Source organism: Schistocerca gregaria, chromosome 3 (assembly GCF_023897955.1).
Source record: "Schistocerca gregaria isolate iqSchGreg1 chromosome 3, iqSchGreg1.2, whole genome shotgun sequence".
Classification (NCBI taxonomy): Eukaryota; Metazoa; Arthropoda; class Insecta; order Orthoptera; family Acrididae; genus Schistocerca; species Schistocerca gregaria.
Window position 1 is genome coordinate 609,583,542 of NC_064922.1, and position 22,032 is coordinate 609,605,573.

A 22,032-nucleotide genomic window follows, 5' to 3' on the forward strand; every position below is an offset into this window, starting at 1 on the left:
CTATCAAAGGAATTTAAATACATTCGTATAATTATGAAGGCTAAACTATGTTACTACTTCCAGATTTTATTTCCACCTTCCTGACAGTCAAGCATTAATCGCCTTGCAGAACAATGAAGTTATTTTTGTCAGTTTGTTAAAGAAATTTGACTTTTATTAATCTTTTTTGCTGAGGCAGAGTATTTAATTTCACACTATTGGCAAGTTTCAGCTGTTTGGTGCATTTCAAGTGCATGTTTTCATCTTCTAGCACGTATGGCATTATGCCATAATAAAAATCAAACATGAGATAACACATTAGGGGTACTCCAAGAAAATTTACATCTGAATCTGGACCTACGAATGTGAACTTTAAGTCGAATTATGCATTTTAGTGTGGTTCACCAAACTCCCATGCTCTTGGAGTATCCTCCAAGGTCTTGTTTCTTTTGTGACAATATAAGATCTTTTAATGATTTACATGTACGAATGTATGGGCTGCATCATTGTAGCTGTGCAAGCGCGGTGACGTGTGTCATCTGGTGCTCTCTGGCAACTGCTGAAGCGAACCTATTGCTAACAGGTCGCAGAAAAATATTCCAAATGGTTGTTTGAAAAGTGTTACTTTTAAAGTAAATTTCCTTTTACACAAGATTAACTCTGTGCTCGAATCTACGTTGAATTTCTTAAATCACAGCGAGTTTGACTCATTCAAAAATCAAGACTTTGAGGATGACCATTTAGAATAATTTCGAAGCCAGAAGACCAGAGATTTACGTCGTCATTGAAAATTTTACCACATTTGTGTGATGTATCTTAAACACATGCAAAAAATACCAACATTGATTTTCGAAAGCTTAGCTTCGCTGTCGTCAGCTGGCGAGATCGCTTCACACGAGCTAAGACTGGTTTTCACCCTAGTTCATGTTGATGCACATAACATCTTTCTAAAGTGCTGGGAAATTTTACGCCGGTGTATAAAACAGCAACCACTGAAAGGATTGATAAGTTTTACAGTTCCGAGGAAAAGTATACTGTTACTATACAGAAAAAATTATTTTCGTCTGGGAGAAAGTGTATTTTTAACTGGGATTTTTTTTTTCCTCTTCCAATTATACAACCTGAATACAGTAACATTTTCACAATGTTATACAGCTGCCAACTCGAAGTATATTTGCACCTTGGATATTATCTTTATGTATTTTTTTCTGTTTCGGATTAAAATAATGAGTGTACCACCTTGTTTGTTTAGTGCACTACATTTTTCAACAGAAATTGGGTGGAAGATGGGCAGGGGTGTGCGGAAGAGAACGATAGTTACAGGGTGTGTGTGAACAAAGTGGCAACTTAACTGATTATATATGTATATATACAATTCAATAAATTAGCTTTTATTTTCTTACAAATATTTCAATCACAGCAAATACTTACTCTGTATTACAACAAAATTACAGGTAACATTTTCACTTCACACTTATAATAAAAATACACAAATTACACTTTTTTAAAAATAAGTTACACACTGCTGGATATGGAGCCTGTACTTCAAATTCCAGAGAGAGTGATTCATTTTATTTTCTATGCCGGAACACTAATAAAATTCTCTGCAATGTATAAAGATTTTCTTCCAGTTTAGCAAGACTGATATACAATAGGACCAGTCATTTACTCTGTAACTATTCATAAAAAAGTGGAAACAACAATACTGCAGCTACACGTACACTCAACAGATCTAAAAGTTTTAAAAAAATAACAGAAATACTGCTACCCAAAACAGACTGTCATAATATAAATTACAGACAGACTTTTGGAGTGCTGCTGTATAAATTCATCTGATAAAAAGATATCACAATGACAGAAGCAATTCAGGAAAATACCTCACATTCATAAGGAACACTCAAAAATCATAACACTAAGTGCAGCAGCAATAACTATCAAGTATTTTTTCCACGAGTATTTACATATTTACAATATTTTTAAATATTCAATCTACTAAAACATTCAATCTTATACAAATTGGAAAAATACTAATTTCTATCTTTTTTTTTGCAACATCACATTCAGTTTATTATTAATATTGTCCAAATTTCACTGAAAGGGAAAAAGGTTTCTTCCTTATTTAAGCACAATTTGTTGCAGCATATAGGGCACAACAAATTTTTAAGTACTTTATTGGGTGCTAGGTTACAACTGCTGCAAGTTACAAAAATCATCATGTAATACAATTTGTATTCAGAATACTGAATTTTGTCAAAGTCCTGAAATAAAAAATAATTATTTTGGTATAAATATTTCTAGTTTTGTAAATTAATGGTCCCCACTTATACAATTAGTGGGCAAATATTACAAAATAAAGATCAGGTATTAAAAGGACACAACATACATATGAAAGAGCAGTAAGTGTTACGAGAGATCATCCTGTGAAATCATCTCGAAGTCATCACTGTCTGAAGATGAGGAGGAACACTGATCAGAGGGTTTCACAGAAGAAACATTAGACTGCTGCCGAGGAGTTTGGGCACTGGCTTCTTGAACTGAAGCTGCACCTGTGCCTATCACAGTAGAAATTAAGCTCTGTCCCATTGCAGTAATATCTGCAATGTTTCTCGCTACAGCCTGCACAGCAGTTGATGTCAAGATATCACTCAGGCCTCCACTCACAGTGGCCTTGCTTGGAGGACCTGCAGTCTTGTCTGCTTCGGCAGCATCAAAGCTAAGACCCTGCACGAAGTCCTTCTCTTCTTCTTCAGAGCTGTCACCATTGAAGTGTGAACTCTGAAAATGAATTTCTCCAATGTCATCCTCATCTGTGTCTGAATGTTCAATTTCTAGTTCTTGTTTTGTGCGCAGATCACCATCATTATTTCCATGCTGTGATGGCGGTGCTGACAAATCAAAGTCACTGATGTCAAGACCATCTGTACTGCCCTCCTCGTGAGATGGCATTGCATTCATTCCAGTTACAAAAGAAGTCTGTGTCACCAACGAATCTGGGGCTGCATAAATGAACAGTCAATTAAACACGATGAAAAAGTACTCAGTTTACATATAAATTACTAATTACACAGATAATATGCATACAACTTTAAAAGCACCTACTGTTAAAATAAGTATACAGAAATATATTTGCATAGTATGTCTGTAGAACTTTGCTTCCCATATAATTATTTTCCACCACAGATAATGTCATACTGTAAAATGACATGAGTGCCTATCAAGATAGTAAAGCAGCATTCCAATGTTGAAGCTGATGATGGCTACAAGACACCATTGTCTTGGCTGGAAACGGTAAAGCATATGGAACACATTGAGGTCACAAGGCTGTCCCACCATGTTCATCTATAAACACTTCCATTGAAGGAACATCTACTGACCTGTCCTAACTGGCACCGAATGTATTGAGAAACTTACTGCTTCACATAAAGCAGTTCCCTCCAGGTTCTTTGATGTGAGCCATTAAAATTAAATCTTAAATTACTATCAATGAAGAGCCTCAGCTCTCTTCCACTCAACTCTTGATATTCAATTATATGGAGAATGTTACATACATACATACATTTTAAGGAATTATATGGGCAGGTGTAAAGACAGTAAATTTGAGCTACAGTTACCTGCCCCAGTGGTAATAAGTAATCTTATGGTTGCTACCTACAATACTGACCAAAACATTGCTAAAATAAATAATAACTGACAAACATTTGTTTATCATTTTCCAATGTGATATGATCTACAAACTAGAAGAAATTTATGGGAGAAATTGCAGAGATTTCACACTGCACTGCATTTGAAAATGGTCTTTGCACAAACACAATGTCTTGAGAGAGAGAGAGAGAGAGAGAGAGAGAGAGAGAGAGGGGGGGGGGGGGGGGGAAGACATCAGGAGATGTTGGATATAAGAAATTACTTTAAGTGTAAATGAGTTTTGCATATCAACATAGTGGCTAGCACAAAATTCTGAGCATGGACAGAATCAATGGTACATGATGGAAAGCAGGGTGTATTTTGCGAGCAGAGGGACCAGAAAAGTCAAGTACAAGTATATCAAGATTATGAAAGTACTTGATAAGAATTCTATGATCAGTAGAACTAAAGGGCACTTCACACACTTCACCTGCATTCTTTGTTTCTGCTGTATAATGAAGTTTAAATGTCGGCTTAGTACCGAGCTATCATTTAGCAGACTGCTGTAAACATAAACATAGTAACCTACCATTTCTGTGATATTTTTACTGTATGCTCTGTTAATACTGGTCTTAACTGATAATGATTCGCAAGTATTATCATTCTGTAATTCAGGGCAGCATAGTGAATGTGTGCTATTTTATAAATTTGGATATGTTGCTTATGTGGTGCACAATGCTAGAAAGTCCTCCGACATTAACAGTAGCAATGTGTGTAAATTTTGTTTGGGATATGATGTAACTGACAGATGAAATACACACTACTGATATAAATAAGTGATTAAGACTTTGTCAATAAATCTTTTTTCACAGGTCTGTTACATTTCAGGTCAATCCCAGGAATAAGGTGAGGTAGTAAGCAGAAAGGAGGAGTGCACATTTTGTTATAATCAGCCAGTAACAGATGTTTTTCTTGAAACTATAATTTGATCCTGTTGTCCATGAGAAACACAGAGAGTAAGGGGGGCAATGTAAATGAAATAGTTCAACATTTCCTCAGAGAATATAATCATGCTGACCTGTTGGATCATTACCACTCATCTCTAGTTCAAGTCCAAACTCCTCTGGAATAACAGAATCATCCTGCTGTTCATCTTCAACTGGTTCTCCTGCTTGCTGTAGCAGTGCCAAATTTTCCCCCGTCTGCTCCGGCAAGTAATCTTCTACTTCACTGTCTGTATCTAAAAGTAGTAACATTTCACTTAAGTAGTAACATTTCACTTAAGTACAAATTTGATGAGTGCCAACATGATTCTGCCAGCACCGGTAATAATACAAATACAAGTATTCACATCTCTCTCTCGCACACACACACACACACACACACACACACACACACACACACACACACACACACACACACACACGCGCGCGCGCGCGCGCGCACGTACGTACGCCAAGTGAATAGTTATGTTTTATCAACATGCACGTCTATTCCCATATGCCTCAACTATGCAGTGTGCACACCTGTTCAGTGAAAATAATTCCCAGAAATTTAATGGAGGTAGGCATTCCTGTAGGAAACATGAGTTAAGTAAGAGAGAAACATTCACCTTGTGTGTGTGTGTGTGTGTGTGTGTGTGGACATGGGAGGGGGGAGGGGGGAGAAAACTAGTGGAAAAGTTCTCCTATCAGAGCACAAAAAAGGCAAACATGCCTCTTTATAACCTCCTCTGCATCTTTAAAAATTTCCCCAAATATTATGGCATGCAAACACATTGACATTCTCTTTAACATACAACTCACCTCTCATTCCCACAAGCTCCCGTAACTACAAGTTGTTTACAGCCACTAGATCATCCGTATAAGTCGCTCATACCCATCCACTCCCACTTGGCCTCTCTCTCACTCATTCATCCCAACTCACTGTCATTATATATATGTGTGTCACTCACTGTCACTGTCTCTTGCTCTCTTTTATTGCTACTATCATCTCATTCATTCCTTCCCATTGCTGCTGTCACTTCTCATGCCACTATCTCTCTCTTCCCCCTGTCATTGTCATGGACTCTGCCTCTCATTACTACTTGCTCTCACACACTTCCACTTCCTCCTCCTCTCCCATTAGCACTGTCTCCTTCACTCTCTTCCCAACACTGTTCCGTCTCTTATCAACTATGTTCCACTGCCACTGTGTCCCTTGCCATAGCCTCCTTCACTCTTTATATAACACAACTACTGTCCACTATTTTCCAGTATTTATTACTTTTCCATCTCATTCCCACTGCCACTGGTCCTCCTCTCTCAGCATACAAAATGTGTGATTTTTTGCACACCATAATTTAAAAATTTTTCCATAAAAGTGCTGGGAAGGTAGAACGAGGAAGCTGGTACTGCATTTTTCAGTCAGAGTCGTACCAGGAGTATATTCGCCCTTTTGTGCTCTGATAGGAGCATTTTTCCACTGGTTCTCTTCTTTTCCCTACTACAGTAGGGAAAGTCATTCATCTGTGAACAACTTTATGGCTTACTTATGTGAAACTGAAATAGCACACAACTAATTTTACACCTCTGCCTGGGCTTAACTGCACAAAAAGTTTGCATGTGCTTCAGTACTAGAAATGGGGTTCCCACGAGCCTTCAGTATTATCGAGACAGTTTACAGCTTATTTTTCTGTGCTATGTCACTGCATAAACTATGTTTCCACCCCAGACTGGATTCTACATGCACAAGTATGGTAATTCTAAAATCAGTAAAATTTTCAAGAAATCTGTGGTGGCAGAACACAGACACATAAAAGCTGTTGTGACTGACAAGCTTTCGGAGCCAGTGGCTCCTGCTTCAGGCAGAAGGGTTGAAGGGCAGGGAAGAGAAAGGTAAAGGAAAAGAACTGGAGAGGTAATAGTAAGTCTCCCCTGACCCACGGTTCTGGGTGACTTTCCCAAAATCTACCTCTTTTCCTACACCTCTCCAGTCATTTTCCTTTACCCTTCTTCTTTCCCCTTCAACCCTTCTGCCTGAAGAAGGAGCCAGTGGCTCCGAGAGCTTGCCAATCACAGCGGTCTTTTATGTGTGTGTGTTCTGTCACCACTTGGTGAAATGAGTGTTCAATAGTGTTCTCAGTGCTCTGCTGCGAATGTTGTAGCCAATGTGAGCATTAAACGGGATCGTAACAAGTTATTCTATGAATTTTTACTCTCTTTGTTGCGAACGTCACGGCTGCTGGTGGTGGTAAGTGACTTGGAACAGACAGAAGACGACAGAACTCAGTAGCCAAGTACCATGCTCTTCTGGTAAAGGATGTCAAAATCAGAGAGGAATTATTGAAGTGGCACCAGCAAATTTATGAAATGCAACAGAAAAGAGTTGGAAGAAAGAGGTATGACTGACTGCCGAATGTGGGCAATGTGACAGTTGAAAAAGACCATGATGAGCTTGCCTCTCTCAGACATCAGGTAGTTAAGGGGGGGGGGAGGAGAGAGAGAGAGAGAGAGAGAGAGAGAGAGAGAGAGAGAGAGAGAGAGAAGTGTTTGATGACGTCAACCACACAACAGTTCTATTCCGGCCAGTCAACTGCACACGTTTATAGTCTACCTGTAGCCCGTCACTGAATCTTGGACGAGGTTGCTCCTCAACACACTGTAGCTGAATTCAAGAAAGCTAAGCCAGGCGACCATCTACAGAAGTGAGACTGCCGCACATGAAAATCTTCCGTAGGCAAGTCACCAGGATGTCACAAAATCTCACCGACATCATCATCAATTGCCATCTTGTATGGGCACTAGTCATTTGAGAGGCTCCTTTCTCTGTAACTTCGGATGCTTATTGTCGTCAGCTAAGAAAACTGTTCTGCAATACAAAAGCAATCTTTCTGAAGGTTACTGATGGGGAAGGTTACTGATGGGAAATGGTTCAGCCAACAAGAACACGTAATTTAAGAGTAACTATCAAGACAATACAGCCTTTCAAATTTACCATTTTAGTGAAATGTGGTCATATCACTATTCTCGAATTGAACTTCTTGCAGGCATCACAAGCTGTCACACACAGACTGTGGAATGTCAGAGCTACCGGACTGACAAAACTATTCCAACAAGCAAATACCAAAGATCGCTCTGCATGTTGCTGCGGAAGACAACATTATCTAGCCATCATCAATGAGATGAGTTCCAGACTTCAACTGAGATACTCAATTAAAACTCTGAAGCTCATACAAGAAATGCCAGCGAATGATCATGGCCACTGTAGGAGGTCAAGAAGAACTCTGTCACTGTCATGAACATCCACAACTCCTCCCTAAAGGTATGTGCTTAAGACAGGAAGGGCAACTTAGTGCCTTTGACAAAGGATTAGGCTCTGCTATGACCAAAGACAACGAAGGAGGGAAGCTACTGTCGAAATGGCAATAGGATCTGGCCTGACTGAGAAACAACATCGGAGAGTGACAGCCGCCATTCTGCATCAACCTTTGGATGTTTTCAAATCTGGAGTTAAGAAAAGACAGACCAAACAGCCAATAATAAACCTTCATATCAACATTGGGGATCATGCACCAATTAGCAAGCGATCATATAGAATGTTACTGAGTGAGCAACAGAAAATCCAAGAGGAAGTAGAGAAGATACTGCAAAATGACATCGCCAAGCCTGCAGAGAATCCCTGGTTCTCTCCTTTGGTCCCCATGTGGAAGGACACCACCTGGCTTTTCCGTGTGTACTACTGACGACTGAACGAAATCGCAACCAAGTATTTCACAAATATAGACAAGCAGATAGGCTACTGGTACATCAAAATTCATGAGGCTGACTGGGTACGACTGCCAAATGGACGATGTCTTTGCTATATGGATGACACTGACATTTTTCAAAGACATTTGAACAGCATCTAAGCCAACTGACAACAATGTTGATGTGTGTTCAGACAGCAGATCTCCACCTAAATCCGAATCAGTGCCTCTTCATTGTCCAAGAAAGGAAAATCATGGGGCACCTAGTGAATAGCAGTGGAATCCATCCTGACTCTGAGAAAATGACAGCAGATTTTTCTGACTCCTTGACATATGTGTGATGTCCTTTGCCGAAACTACTGCTGACAGATGCCACATTTTCCAGGAATGAGATGCAAGTAGTATCTTACCTTGTTCTCAAGAAGACGCCAATATCTTCTCCAGTGCTAGCATCATATGACAAGAATGCCAAGACAGAACTTCATTCTTATGCTACTAATTTAGGAACATGGGCAGTTCTAGTAAAAATTCAGGAAGGTGCTAAAGAGGTGCTAGCTTATGCTTCCAGAGTATTTTCCAAACCAGAGATGAACACCTATAAAAAAGAGAGAGAGAGAGAGAGAGAGAGAGAGAGAGAGAGAGAGAGAGAGAGAGTCTTGCAGTTGTTTGGACCATCAACAAGTTCTAGCCACATTTATTTGGCAAACCACTCAGTTTTTTATGACAGACCACCATTCTCTCTGGGGAGTTCACTACCCTAAAGGATCCATCAGGTCATTTGAGGGTGATGGACATTGACCCTTCAGGTGTACACTGTCACAGTGGTATATAAAAGAGGTTGCAAACACAATGGTGGTGACAGTCTTTCAACGAATCCTTTGGTGGAACACAGCAGTGTGGATGAAATCAGACATCACTGCATTAAATGATTCTGCTGCTGAACAGAGGAAAGATCCAGCATTCCTGGAAACCAAAGAAGTCTTGCAGGAGAAGGGACAGACAAAAAGATAATAATGGAGCAATGCATAAGAAGAGCTATGATTAAAAGCAGCAGAAATCATTGGTCATCATCCCAGCTCATCTATGGTCAGCTACCCTGAAGTTTTTCCATCACACTCCAACATCTAGCCACCTGGGGTTCGTGAATACCCTATACAGAATCAGGTGCAGGTATTTATTGATCTGTAAACACTATGTGAGCCACTGTAAGGAATTCCACTGACGGAAGCACGTGCCATAGCTACCTATGGGGTATCTAGTACCAGTCACACCTGAAGCAACACCATTCCTGCAAATTTGAATTGACCTTTTGAGGAGGTTTCCGAAGTCAGCAAATGGGAAACTGTAGATAATAATGTGCAGTGAATATCTTATCTGCTATGCTGTCACTGAAGCTGTGCCAACTGACCACGATCCAGAAATTCCAAAGTTCATTCTAGAAGACATCATTTTGAAGTATAGAGCATCATGTCTGATTATCTCTGATTGTGATCAGATTTTCCTGACAAAACTAGTATCAGAGCTAATTCCATATTGTGACATTATCACATAGTGGCAACTACCTACCATGCACAGACGAATGGCATCACAGAACATTTTAATAACATGCTGGCAAATATGGACCCGACGTACAGTGATGGTGAACAGACAGATTGAGATACAATACTACCTGTCATTACATTCACATACAACACTGCAAAGCAAGACGCTACAGGCCTCCACACCATTTTTTTATGGTCCAAGACCGAAAGAACAATAGATGTACTGTTTTCGTTTTAGCTGGATGCTAGTCAGGAAGACTATGGAAACACTTCAACACCTAGCCTGAAGAAACAAGATAGCTGGCTTGCAGGACCCAGGATGGTGAAGGGCTAAGAGTGCTACAATGCAAAGCATTGGCCAGTGAGATACAGTCCAGGTCACTTCGTTTGGATTTTTAGGCTGTGCAGAGAATGGGTCTATTGCAAAAGTAAGTAAAGCACTACTTTGGGCTACATTATATCCTTTGCCACTCAAATGTTGCATATGAAGTCAAGGATTAAGACCCTTCATCAAGGGAGGGGGAGAAAAACCCACAGAGAAGTCATCCACAATCTCCATGACAACCTAAAATAGTCTAGAGGTGCATAATTAGTCAAGAGGTGTAAACTGATGATGGGAGGCTGAATGAAACTGAAGATCTACTTGACAATTGCCAAGGTTCAATGGGAAAAGCTACCTTCAGTTCTCACCACAGTTAAGAGGATAAAAAAATACAACTAGATTAAGGATCTGGGCAGCACCGCCATACAGAGGGCCACTGACATGGTCGAGATCCAGGCAGCTGTAGTCAGCTCCAAAGAGAACTTCTGAAACATCAGATGGCTGTTTCTCCAGGATTGGGAGCAATGCTGCAAACTGTGGTGTAGGTCACAAGTTCAAATGTGTTGTCGCCCCTTCCAGTATTTGTTATCATTTCTGGGATGTTCTTGAAATATATTTTGTTTTTATATTCTGGAATATTCAATGTCTGTATAAACATCTGCACTTTCTGTACAGGAGTTCAGTTCTGTTCTGGCTGTATGGTTGTGTGAGTAATAAACTTGCTTGTGGTACTAAGAATTGTACTTCACTGATGCCTTCAGATTTGGATCTGATTGTGGTTTCAATATGAGAATATTGAAAAGTAAGTATTATAAGTTAACCATGAAGTGACAGAGCTGCGTGGGATTAGCCGAGTGGTCTAAGGCGCTGCAGTCATGGACTGTGCGGCTGATCCCGGCGGAGGTTTGAGTCCTCCTTCGGGCATGGGTGTGTGTGTGTGTGTGTGTGTGTGTGTGTGTGTGTGTGTTTGTTCTTAGGATAATTTAGGTTAAGCAGTGTGTAAGCTTAGGGACTGATGACCTTATCAGTTAAGTCTCATAAGATTTCACATACATTTGAACATTTTCTTGAAGTGACAGAACCAGTGGTTGAGTGATTTGACTATAATATAATAATTTGGAATATGTTACCTACTTTAAAATAAAAGTTGTTCAAGAAATACTATAAAAAGGTCCTTAGCCACAGTATACAAATGTGTGTAATATGACAAATCTCCGTCAATTGCAATTATTCTAGTCTAGTAAGAAACTATTTGTGTTTTTCAATTATTCATGCATGATCTCCTCCCCCTTGCTCTGAATTACTGGGAGAATGCTTTATTATTAAGAAAACTCCCACATGTTGCAAGAAACTACCCTATCCACAATTTCACCACTGACATTACATAAAAAATTTGTGGGCCTATGAGAACCAGTGGAAATGCTTGCAGCCAGATTTGGAGCTGCCAGGAGATAATTTACAATTATTATTGTAATAACATTATATTCATTGCAAAATAACAAAGGCCTTTGGTTTGTAAAATGAACAGAATAATGCTTGAAAGTCTCTTCGGGTTTGCTGCCGGATCCTAAAATCAACTTGACCCGATATTTCAGCGATCCAACTGTTCGCCATCTTCAGGAAAAGCTATTTCTGCTGATGAGTCCCACTGAGAACTGACGCAAGATTGCAATTCAACGTCCTATATAGGCTACTGTGCAGTACACGGCGCATGCGCAGCCCATCACAGTTTCTGCCTTACGAAACAGGGAGGTGGCGCAACCCTTAGTGAAACACTGTTGGCAACGATATATCGCAATCAAGGCTGCACCGAATAACGTTCAGTTTGGATGCGAGATAATACAGAATTCCACGTTTTGCTAAGAGGAAACCCATTGTCTCTGTTGATTAAATTATCAGCCAACCTAATTTCAATCACTTCTAGACACTATTCCAAAAACCGGAAATGTTGGCAATCACAACAGTTTCCTCAAATTTCATTTTGTGTCCCTCATTTAGGCAGTGTTCCGCTACGGCCGATTTTTCCGGCTGTTGTAGCCTCGTGTGACGGCAATGTTCCACACACCTGTCATGCACTGTGCGAATAGAACGGCCAACGTAAGCTTTCCCACATTGACACAGGATTTTGTACACCCCGGGTTTCCTAAGTCCCAAATCATCCTTCACAGAGCCGAGAAGAGCCCTAACCTTAGAAGGTGGACGGAACACACTCTTAATGTTAAAATTCCTTAAAATTCGTCCAATCTTAAATGATAAGCCTCCAGCATAAGGAAGAAAGGCCACAGACCTATGTTCCGGAGGCGTACTAAGAGGGACTCATCAGCAGAAGTAGCATTTCCTGAAGATGGCGAACAGTTGGATCGCCAAAATATCGAGTCAAGTTGATTTTAGGATCCGGCAGCAAACCCGAAGAGACTTTCAAGACTTATTACGCCAGGAAAGCCTACGTAATCACATGAACAGAATAATGTATGTCACCAATAAATATTTGCTGCTGCACATCATAATCTATATTTGTTTATCATGTGCTCAACATTTTCTGTAAAAAGCTTGCACCATCTTATCTTAAATGTAACAATTGCCTTCTCTGAGCTACAGCATCTTACTGATACCTTCACTGTAAACCAAACTAGTGTAAATTACTGTAATACAAACCAGTGTAAATTCATTGTTAGTCATGTTATTTGTCCTAGAATACTAGGAAATGTGAAAGTAAACTGTACTTGCGGGTACTTTTCAAGAGCATTATTTACTTTTGCTTGATAGAAAGAAAAGTATTAACAAACAATCACAGGAAATGAGCATAGAAATTTACCTATCAGTGAAGTGACGAAGAACAACTACTTTACTACTTATTTCTTCAGATCAATCCTACGATTGTTTTTAAGGATATTAAGAAATACCTGAATGATTTTATTAATTCACTTTCGAGTCATTCGTTGAGTACTTTCGTGATCATATCTTTTCGTGTGAAGTTATTCTAGGAGCGCTCTCAACATACAACCTTGAGCAATTGGCTAGAAAACCAACTCAAGATGGGAACATATTAGGTATCTTGGCGACAAACAGACCTGATCGTTTTGAGGAAGTTAATCTAGAAGAAGGTATTACCAGCCATAATGTCGTTGTGGCTTCTATGTCAGTGGAAGTTGCAAAACAAACCAAAGAAACAGCATAGAGTTTTCTTGTTTGGGAAAGCAAATAAAAGTGTCATTAATGAATATCTTCATAGTCAGCTCCAAGCATTCACCACGGGACACAAAGATATTGAGCATCTTTGGTCAGAATTTAAAGGTATTGTCCACCATGTGCTAGAGAAGTATGAGCCTTGCAAAAATATAGGGGAGGGGAAAGGATCCACCTTGGTACAACAAACATATTAGGAAGTTGCTGAGAAAGCAGAGAAATTTGCACACTTGTTTTAAACGTAGTCACTGATCTGCTGACAAACAGAAATTATCCAAAATGAAAGCAACTGTCGGAAGGACAATGAGAGATTCTTTTAACAAATTTGAAAGCAATATCTTATCTAATCTGCCAGGAAGTTTCGTATCAGCGCACACTCCCTGCAGAGTGAAAATGTCTTTCTGGGAATATCTCATCTGCAGATTCTAAAAATAATCCCAAAAAATTTTGGTCGCACGTAAAACCTACGAACATTACAAATAATTCAATACCTTATCTTGCTGACAGTACGGGTAATGTAACTGAAGATGATGAACAGAAGGCCGAAATTCTAAGCCTAGCTTTCAAAAACTCGTTTACAGTAGACAGTATTCTTCATCAGTATGGGACCCTTACCAGTAGAGCTCATACTGAGGCATTGAGACAGAGAGGGGGGGGGGGGGGGGGAGGGGCAATATGACAATATGACTTTGGCGCGAATTGTGCCCTCCGCCACAAACCGCTTGGTGGATATTGGAGTATATATGTAGATGTATGCCAGTAGATTAGGCTTCCCATTCTTCCAACAAATCCTTTATACAGAATTCTTAATTGGCACAGTAATTCATAATTTTGTTCTACATAGAGAACTATATTTTCATTGCATGTTTCGAAGAGGTTTGCAGTTATTGTGGTTACTGAAAATTTCTGGAATGCTTGTTACTGAGACAACTTTTACCCTTTATGATGCTTGGTTCTTTTATTTTTATTTATTTTGTACAATGCAGAGTAACTCATGAAAAATGGGGAAGCTGTTGGTTGTTGCAATCTTTTGCAGATTTTTTCCTCTTCAGGTGCATTTTGATTCCTCCATTAACACAGCAACAAAACAAAATAATCTGACTTCTTATGAATGCCCCCCAACCTCAAGACAATACTGTGTGGGCACACACACACACACACACACACACACACACACACACACACACACAAAATTAATGTAAATGCAATATTAATAGAAGCTTAACAGAATGAGGAAGATGAGGAATCTTTAAAAGAAAAAGTTCCTGCATGACCATCACTGATTTTGCTGAAATTTTGTATGAACATTTGGACATGTTCCCAATGAACATTGATTTACGTTCGCCAATTTAATCCTTGCAGAGGTGTAGTCAGTTGTTTGACTTCACACTGCAGCTAACAACAGTGCACCCGTGAGTTTTCTGGAACTTTGAGAATAATATATTTAGCAATATTTTGTTGAAAGAAACAAAAAGGCCATCTTGTAGAACTTTTTGCGCTTTCTTAAGCAAAATATAAAATAGAAAGAAACTTCCACATGGGAAAAATGTCTGCTTGTGTCTGTGTGTGTGTGTGTGTGTGTGTGTGTGTGTGTGTGTGTGTGTGTGTGTGTGCGTGTGCGTGTGCGCGCGAGTGTACACCTGTCTTTTTTTTCCCCTAAGGGAAGTCTTTCCGCTCCCGGGATTGGAAAGACTCCTTACCCTCTCCCTTAAAACCCACATCCTTTCGTCTTTCCCTCTCCTTCCTGAAGAAGCAACCATCGGTTGCAAAAGCTAGTAATTCTGTTTGTGTGTTTTGTTCATTGTGCCTGTCTGCCGGCGCTTTCCCGCTTGGTAAGTCTTGGAATCTTTGTTTATATATATATATATATATATAAAATAGAAAGAAACTTCCACATGGGAAAAATATATTAAAAAGAAAGATTCCAAGACTTACCAAGCGGGAAAGCGCCGGTAGAATTCTGTGTGTGTGTTTGTGCGTTTTATTTATTGTGCCTATCTACCGGCGCTTTCCCGCTTGGAATCTTTGTTTTTATATATATACACCCTCTGGCTCCTACCCTTGCAACCGCTCCTGGTGTAAAACCTGTCCTATGCACCCTCCCACCACCACCTACTCCAGTCCTGTAACCCGGAAGGTGTACACGATCAAGAGCAGAGCCACGTGTGAGAGCACCCACGTGATTTAACAACTGACTGCCTACACTGTGACGCTTTCTATGTGGGAATGACCAGCAACAAACTGTCCATTCCCATGAATGGACACAGGCAGACAGTGTTTGTTGGTAATGAGGATCACCCTGTGGCTAAACATGCCTTGGTGCACAGCCAGCACATCTTGGCACAGTGTTACACCGTCCGAGTTATCTGGATACTTCCCACCAACACCAACCTATCCGAACTCCGGAGATGGGAACTCGCCCTTCAATATATCCTCTCTTCTCGTTATCCACCAGGCCTCAATCTCCGCTAGCTTCAAGTTGCCGCCACTCATACCTCACCTGTCATTCAACATCATCATTGCCTCCACACTTCCGCCTTGACTTATATCTCTGCCCATACTCTTTGCCTTTAAATATGTCTGTGTGTGTGTGTGTGTGTGTGTGTGTGTGTGTGTGTGTGTGTGTGTGTGTGTGTGTGTACGCGCGCGCGCGAGCAGATACGTATCCTTTTTCCCCCTAAGGTAAGTCTTTCCACTCCCGGGATTGGAATGACTCCTTACCATCTCCCTTAAAACCCACATCTTTCCTTTTCCTTCCCTCTTTCCTGACGAAGCAGCTGCCGGTTGCGAAAGCTCAAATTCTGTGTGTGTGTGTGTGTGTGTGTGTGTGTGTGTGTGTGTGTGTGTGTGTGTGTGTGTGTGTGTGTTTTATTCATTGTGCCTATCTACCGGCACTTTCCCGCTTGGTAAGTCTTGGAATCTAGAATGAGATTTTCACTCTGCAGCGGAGTGTGCACTGATATGAAACTTCCTGGCAGATTAAAACTGTGTGCCCGACCGAGACTCGAACTCGGGACCTTTGCCTTTCGCGGGCAAGTGCCCTACCAACTGAGCTACCGAAGCACGACTCACGCCCGGTACTCACAGCTTTACTTCTGCCAGCGAAAGGCAAAGGTCCCGAGTTCGAGTCTCGGTCGGGCACACAGTTTTAATCTGCCAGGAAGTTTCTTGGAATCTAATTTGACACTGAAGAAAAATGTGAAGTTTAATGTTTTATATCCCTGGACTAATTGCAGGATACACACGAAACTTTTCAGTTAGTAATTTACCAATACAAGGACTTAGAATATAAAATTTTATTTTATTACTTCCTTCCAATAGTTTACAAATTGAAGTCAAAGTTAACAACTTTTCTAAAAATGATAAAAATGGCTATTTTTTGGACCACTTTTACAAGACAGAGTCTTCTGTAAACTCTTTACACCATTTTCATTAGAAATACCACGTACTAAGCCAACCAAAAAACTATATTTGGTTTTGTCTTGTGAGCATATAAACCCTTACAAAACAGTGACTTTGGATGTGCATTGAAAATAGGCCCATTTTCTGGTGGTACTCAAATTAAATCTAATATATTTTATTATGTTCTACAATAAGTAGCATTTTTGTTTTTTTTTTTTTTTAGTTTTTGACATCTCTACAGCATTCAGCTCTTTAAAAATATGTTTATAAAAAATGAAATTGAACAAGGAATCCAATAAAAAGAATAGTTCTCTCCTTTTTGTGGCTCTAATAATTTTCAGTAATCACATTTGAAAAGGATAGTTTCTTGGATTCTGTTTTACCAAAACTTCCGCCCAAATAACCCTATCTGTGACATCATCTGGTCAGCAATATACACTCCTGGAAATGGAAAAAAGAACACATTGACACCGGTGTGTAAGACCCACCATACTTGCTCCGGACACTGCGAGAGGGCTGTACAAGCAATGATCACACGCACGGCACAGCGGACACACCAGGAACCGCGGTGTTGGCCGTCGAATGGCGCTAGCTGCGCAGCATTTGTGCACTGCCGCCGTCAGTGTCAGCCACTTTGCTGTGGCATACGGAGCTCCATAGCAGTCTTTAACACTGGTAGCATGCCGCGACAGCGTGAACGGACTTTGAGCGAGGGCGTATAGTGGGCATGCGGGAGGCTGGGTGGACGTACCGCCGAATTGCTCAACACGTGGGGCGTGAGGTCTCCACAGTACATCGATGTTGTCGCCAGTGGTCGGCAGAAGGTGCACGTGCCCGTCGACCTGGGACTGGACCGCAGCGACGCACGGATGCACGCCAAGACCGTAGGATCCTACGCAGTGCCGTAGGGGACCACACCGCCACTTCCCAGCAAATTAGGGACACTGTTGCTCCTGGGGTATCGGCGAGGACCATTCGCAACCGTCTCCATGAAGCTGGGCTACGGTCCCGCACACAGTTAGGCCGTCTTCCGCTCACGCCCCAACATCGTGCGGCCCGCCTGCAGTGGTGTCGCGACAGGCGTGAATGGAGGGACGAATGGAGACGTGTCGTCTTCAGCGATGAGAGTCGCTTCTGCCTTGGTGCCAATGATGGTCGTATGCGTATTTGGCGCCGTGCAGGTGAGCGCCACAATCAGGACTGCATACAACCGAGGCACACAGGGCCAACACCCGGCATCATGGTGTGGGGAGCGATCTCCTACACTGGCCGTACACCTCTGGTGATCGTCGAGGGGACACTGAATAGTGCACGGTACATCGAAACCGTCATCGAACCCATCGTTCTGCCATTCCTAGACCGGCAAGGAAACTTGCTGTTCCCACAGGACAATGCACGTCCGCATGTATCCCGTGCCACCCAACGTGCTCTAGAAGGTGTAAGTCAACTACCCTGGCCAGCAAGATTTCCGGATCTGTCCCCCATGGAGCATGTTTGGGACTGGATGAAGCGTCGTCTCACGCGGTCTGCACGTCCAGCACGAACGGTGGTCCAACTGAGGCGCCAGGTGGAAATGGCATGGCAAGCCGTTCCACAGGACTACATCCAGCATCTCTACGATCGTCTCCATGGGAGAATAGCAGCCTGCATTGCTGCGAAAGGTGGATATACACTGTACTAGTGCCGACATTGTGCATGCTCTGTTGCCTGTGTCTATGTGCCTGTGGTTCTGTCAGTGTGATCATGTGATGTATCTGACCCCAGGAATGTGTCAATAAAGTTTCCCCTTCCTGGGATAATGAATTCACGGTGTTCTTATTTCAATTTCCAGGAGTGTAGTTTTACTCATGACATGCTACACCAAATTAATGGAACATAAAAAACTTTCAATGGCCTCTGACATATATAGAATTGTATCATCAGCTTGGGTTCCTGTGGAAAGAAATCCTTATCAGGCTTGAGAACCTGTGGTAACAAAACCCAGCTATGGCTACTATCGCACAGGTATTGTGCGTGGCCACAATGACGGTGGCAATAGTAGTTTTCCCACTTTAAAAGGAACCAGCAGTGGTTGAGTCACCAAGGACCACAGCAAAACAGGTAAACAATCTTTCATCAGCACACTAATGTTCCAAATAAATTGCAAACTACGCTAAGACAAAGTACACTATGCCTTAAACCGAAATTAAACTAGCAACATCAATAACATCACACCATGAAAGAAATGCTAGTAATTCTCTGTAACATGAACACATTCCAAAAAATGTCAGGAAGATTGCTATGAACTTCAAAATTTTCACAATGCTGTAAAACCTGAATGGTATTTATACAATTGGGCTGCTATTATGCAACAATTTTACTACCACAACCTTCATGGTACTATACAATTAAACTGTGAAGTTTATAACCAATTTGATTCTTTAGTTATAGCAGAAAGACAAGACTGCAACATGTCGTGATGACTCATGACAAGAAGACAGCCCTTTTTTTTAAGTCATCAAGCCTTTCGATATTGCCTTCCCAAGCGAGTATAAACAATTGTAGAACACAATAAAAAATTGTTAGAAGGGGAAGGGGATGAGACAGGGTTGTATCGTGTCCCCAATGTTATTCAATCTGTATATTGAGCAAACAGTAAAGGACACAAAAGAAAAATTCGGATTAGGATTGAAAACCCACGAAGAAAAAATAAAAACTTTGAGGTTCGCTGATGACATTGTAATTCTGTCAGAGACAGCAAAGGACCTGGGAGAGCAGTTTAACAGAATGGACAGTGTCTTGAAAGGAGGATATAAGATTAACATCAACAAAAGCAAAACGAGGATAATGGAATGTAGACGAATTAAGTTGGGTGATGCTGAGGGTATTAGATTATGAAATGAGACACTTAAAGTAGTGAAGGAGTTTTGCAATTTGGGGAACAAAAAAAAACTGATGATGGTCGAAGTAGAGAGGATATAATATGTGGAATGGCAATGGCAAGGAAAGCATTTCTGAAGAAGAGAAATCTGTTAACATCGAGTATAGATTTAAGGGTCAAGAAGTTGTTTCTGAAAGTATTTGTATGGAGTGTAGCCATGTATGGAAGTGAAACATGGAGGATAAATAGTTTAGACAAGAAGAGAATAGAAGCTTTTGAAATGTGGTGCTACAGAAGAATGCTAAAGATTAGATGGGTAGATCACATAACTGATGAGGTATTGAATAGGATTGGGGAGATGAGAAGTTTGTGGCACATCTTGACTATAAGAAGGGGTCAGTGGTAGGGCTTATTCTGAGGCATCAAGGAATCACCAACTTAGTACTGGAGTGCAGCGTGTAGGGTAAAAATTGTAGAGGGAGACCAAGAGATGAATACACTAAGCAGATTCAGAAGGATGTAGGTTGCATTAGGTACTGGGAGATTAAGAATCTTGCACAGGATGGAGTAGCATGGAGAACTGCATCAAGCTAGTCTTTGGACTGACGACCACAACAACAACAACAACAACAACAACAACAACAACGATAGGTTTGGACCTGTTCCAGTTTGCCTTGCAACGGAACTGTCACTCCTATTAAAAGCACAATTTTAAAGCAGCACTAAGAAACAACTCATCAGCAGTTCCACAAAAAGTTTCCACCGAGTCGTGAAGTTCACTAAGAAAAATTCCAGACATATTCAGCATCTTAAAAATAGGGCCTTCCTAATTCGCTTGATAAGCAAGCAACGAAAATCTGCAGATGCAGCAATGGGTGCGTGTTGGACACTTAATAAACACCAGAAGCCATTTTCACTGTCTGAGATAGTAAAAAAGTGTTAGAAATGGCCATGGCACTTTTCGAAGAGAAGAAGGATGTTGTTGCCACAATTCAAGATATTCCATTGCTGGAAATAAGTAATACAAGAAGAACCAAAATATTGGCTGCTGACAATAAAAGTAGTTTGCTCGAACTTCTGCAGAAGGCACCTTGCTATGCCATAGCACTAGATGAATCATGCCACATTGTTGATTAAGAACACATATCCATTTTGTGCGATTTTTATACACTGAAAGTAAAGAATTTAGGGAAGAGTGGCTAACAATATTGCCACTGAAAAGTAAGACTTGCAGAGAAGATTTATTCAAGACTTTTGTTGACTTCATGACAAATGCCAACACTGATTATGGTAAAATGCTCTCTCTTTCAACGGACAGGGCCCCAGCAATGATTGGCAGAGAAAAACGGCTAGTAAATAGAATCAAAGATGAGATTGCCGGACTTCTATCTTGCCTGTGCATATTTCACCAGGTAGCCCTTGTGGACAACTTACTGTGGCTGAAAGAAGTACCGTATTTACTCGAATCTAAACCGCACCTGAAAAATGAGACTCAGATTCGGGAATTTTTTTCCCCTTGATTTTAAGCCACACATGAAATATGAGACTCGAAATTCAAGGGGAGAGGGAAGTTTTAGACCACACCACCAAATCGAAACAAAGTTGGTCCATTGTAACATGAGACACAATTTAGGTCGAATGGCTGAAGATACAGCTACAGTAGTTTGGTTTGAGTCATAAGCTTAGCAGTTAAAGCTTTACCAGGCAGCCATTGCTATGCATCAGGCGCTCCATCTGTATTTATACGGGTACCCTTCTTTTCTCACGTGCTTCATCTGGTTTGAATTGATTGCTTATTTTGCTTTGATCTAATAAGGGCCGTTCTCTTTGTTGTAGGTGTTTACATCACTCTAAGCTGAAAATGCATTACTGTACTGTGCCATGCATTGTTTGTCGCAGTCTGATAATGAGTGTTTACGACCTGTCACGGCTCGTGGAATGGCATGCTTTTGTGCACGGTACCGCTGCTTACAATAAAAAAAGAGAGGAATTGTCTCATTAGTGAAACAATGGCAAGAGAATGCTATTTGTTGTTACTTACACTATTGTTTTCTTTGATAATGATCAGCAAGAACCAAATAATAGACTGCGTATGATGGTAGATGTTCTGAATGAGAGTTTAGCGAAAAATTTTCTCCGTTTGAAAATCTTTGCAGACGCCTCTTTAGTTCATTTCATTTTGCACGGAAATTAGAGTCATCTTAGATTTAAAAATCTAGTCAGTTGCCGTGCTTCATTTCTGACTGTATCACTACTCAGCATAAGAATAATATGAATATAAACATGACATAATATGTATATTATTCTGCGTTTGCTGTTGTCTCATTCTAGTTTCGTAATTTATTAGGAAGACAGGATTTAAAAGAGATAGCAGCAAACACAAAAGAATACATGG

The 22,032-nt window shown here is 40.8% G+C and overlaps 1 protein-coding gene across 1 annotated transcript in view; it reads right to left on the reverse strand.

Annotated features, from left to right (window-relative positions):
- Positions 1-1,349: 1,349 nt before the first annotated feature.
- The window catches only part of LOC126356179 (reticulophagy regulator 3-like), a 39,414-nt gene continuing 18,731 nt past the window's right edge, over positions 1,350-22,032 (reverse strand). Inside the window, exons 5-6 of the mRNA XM_050006944.1 lie at positions 4,679-4,840; positions 1,350-2,975 (exon numbers count right to left, since the gene is read on the reverse strand). Coding sequence (XP_049862901.1) covers positions 2,383-2,975; positions 4,679-4,840 — 755 coding nt within the window. The 3' untranslated portion in view covers positions 1,350-2,382. The remainder of the gene's footprint in view (positions 2,976-4,678; positions 4,841-22,032) is intronic.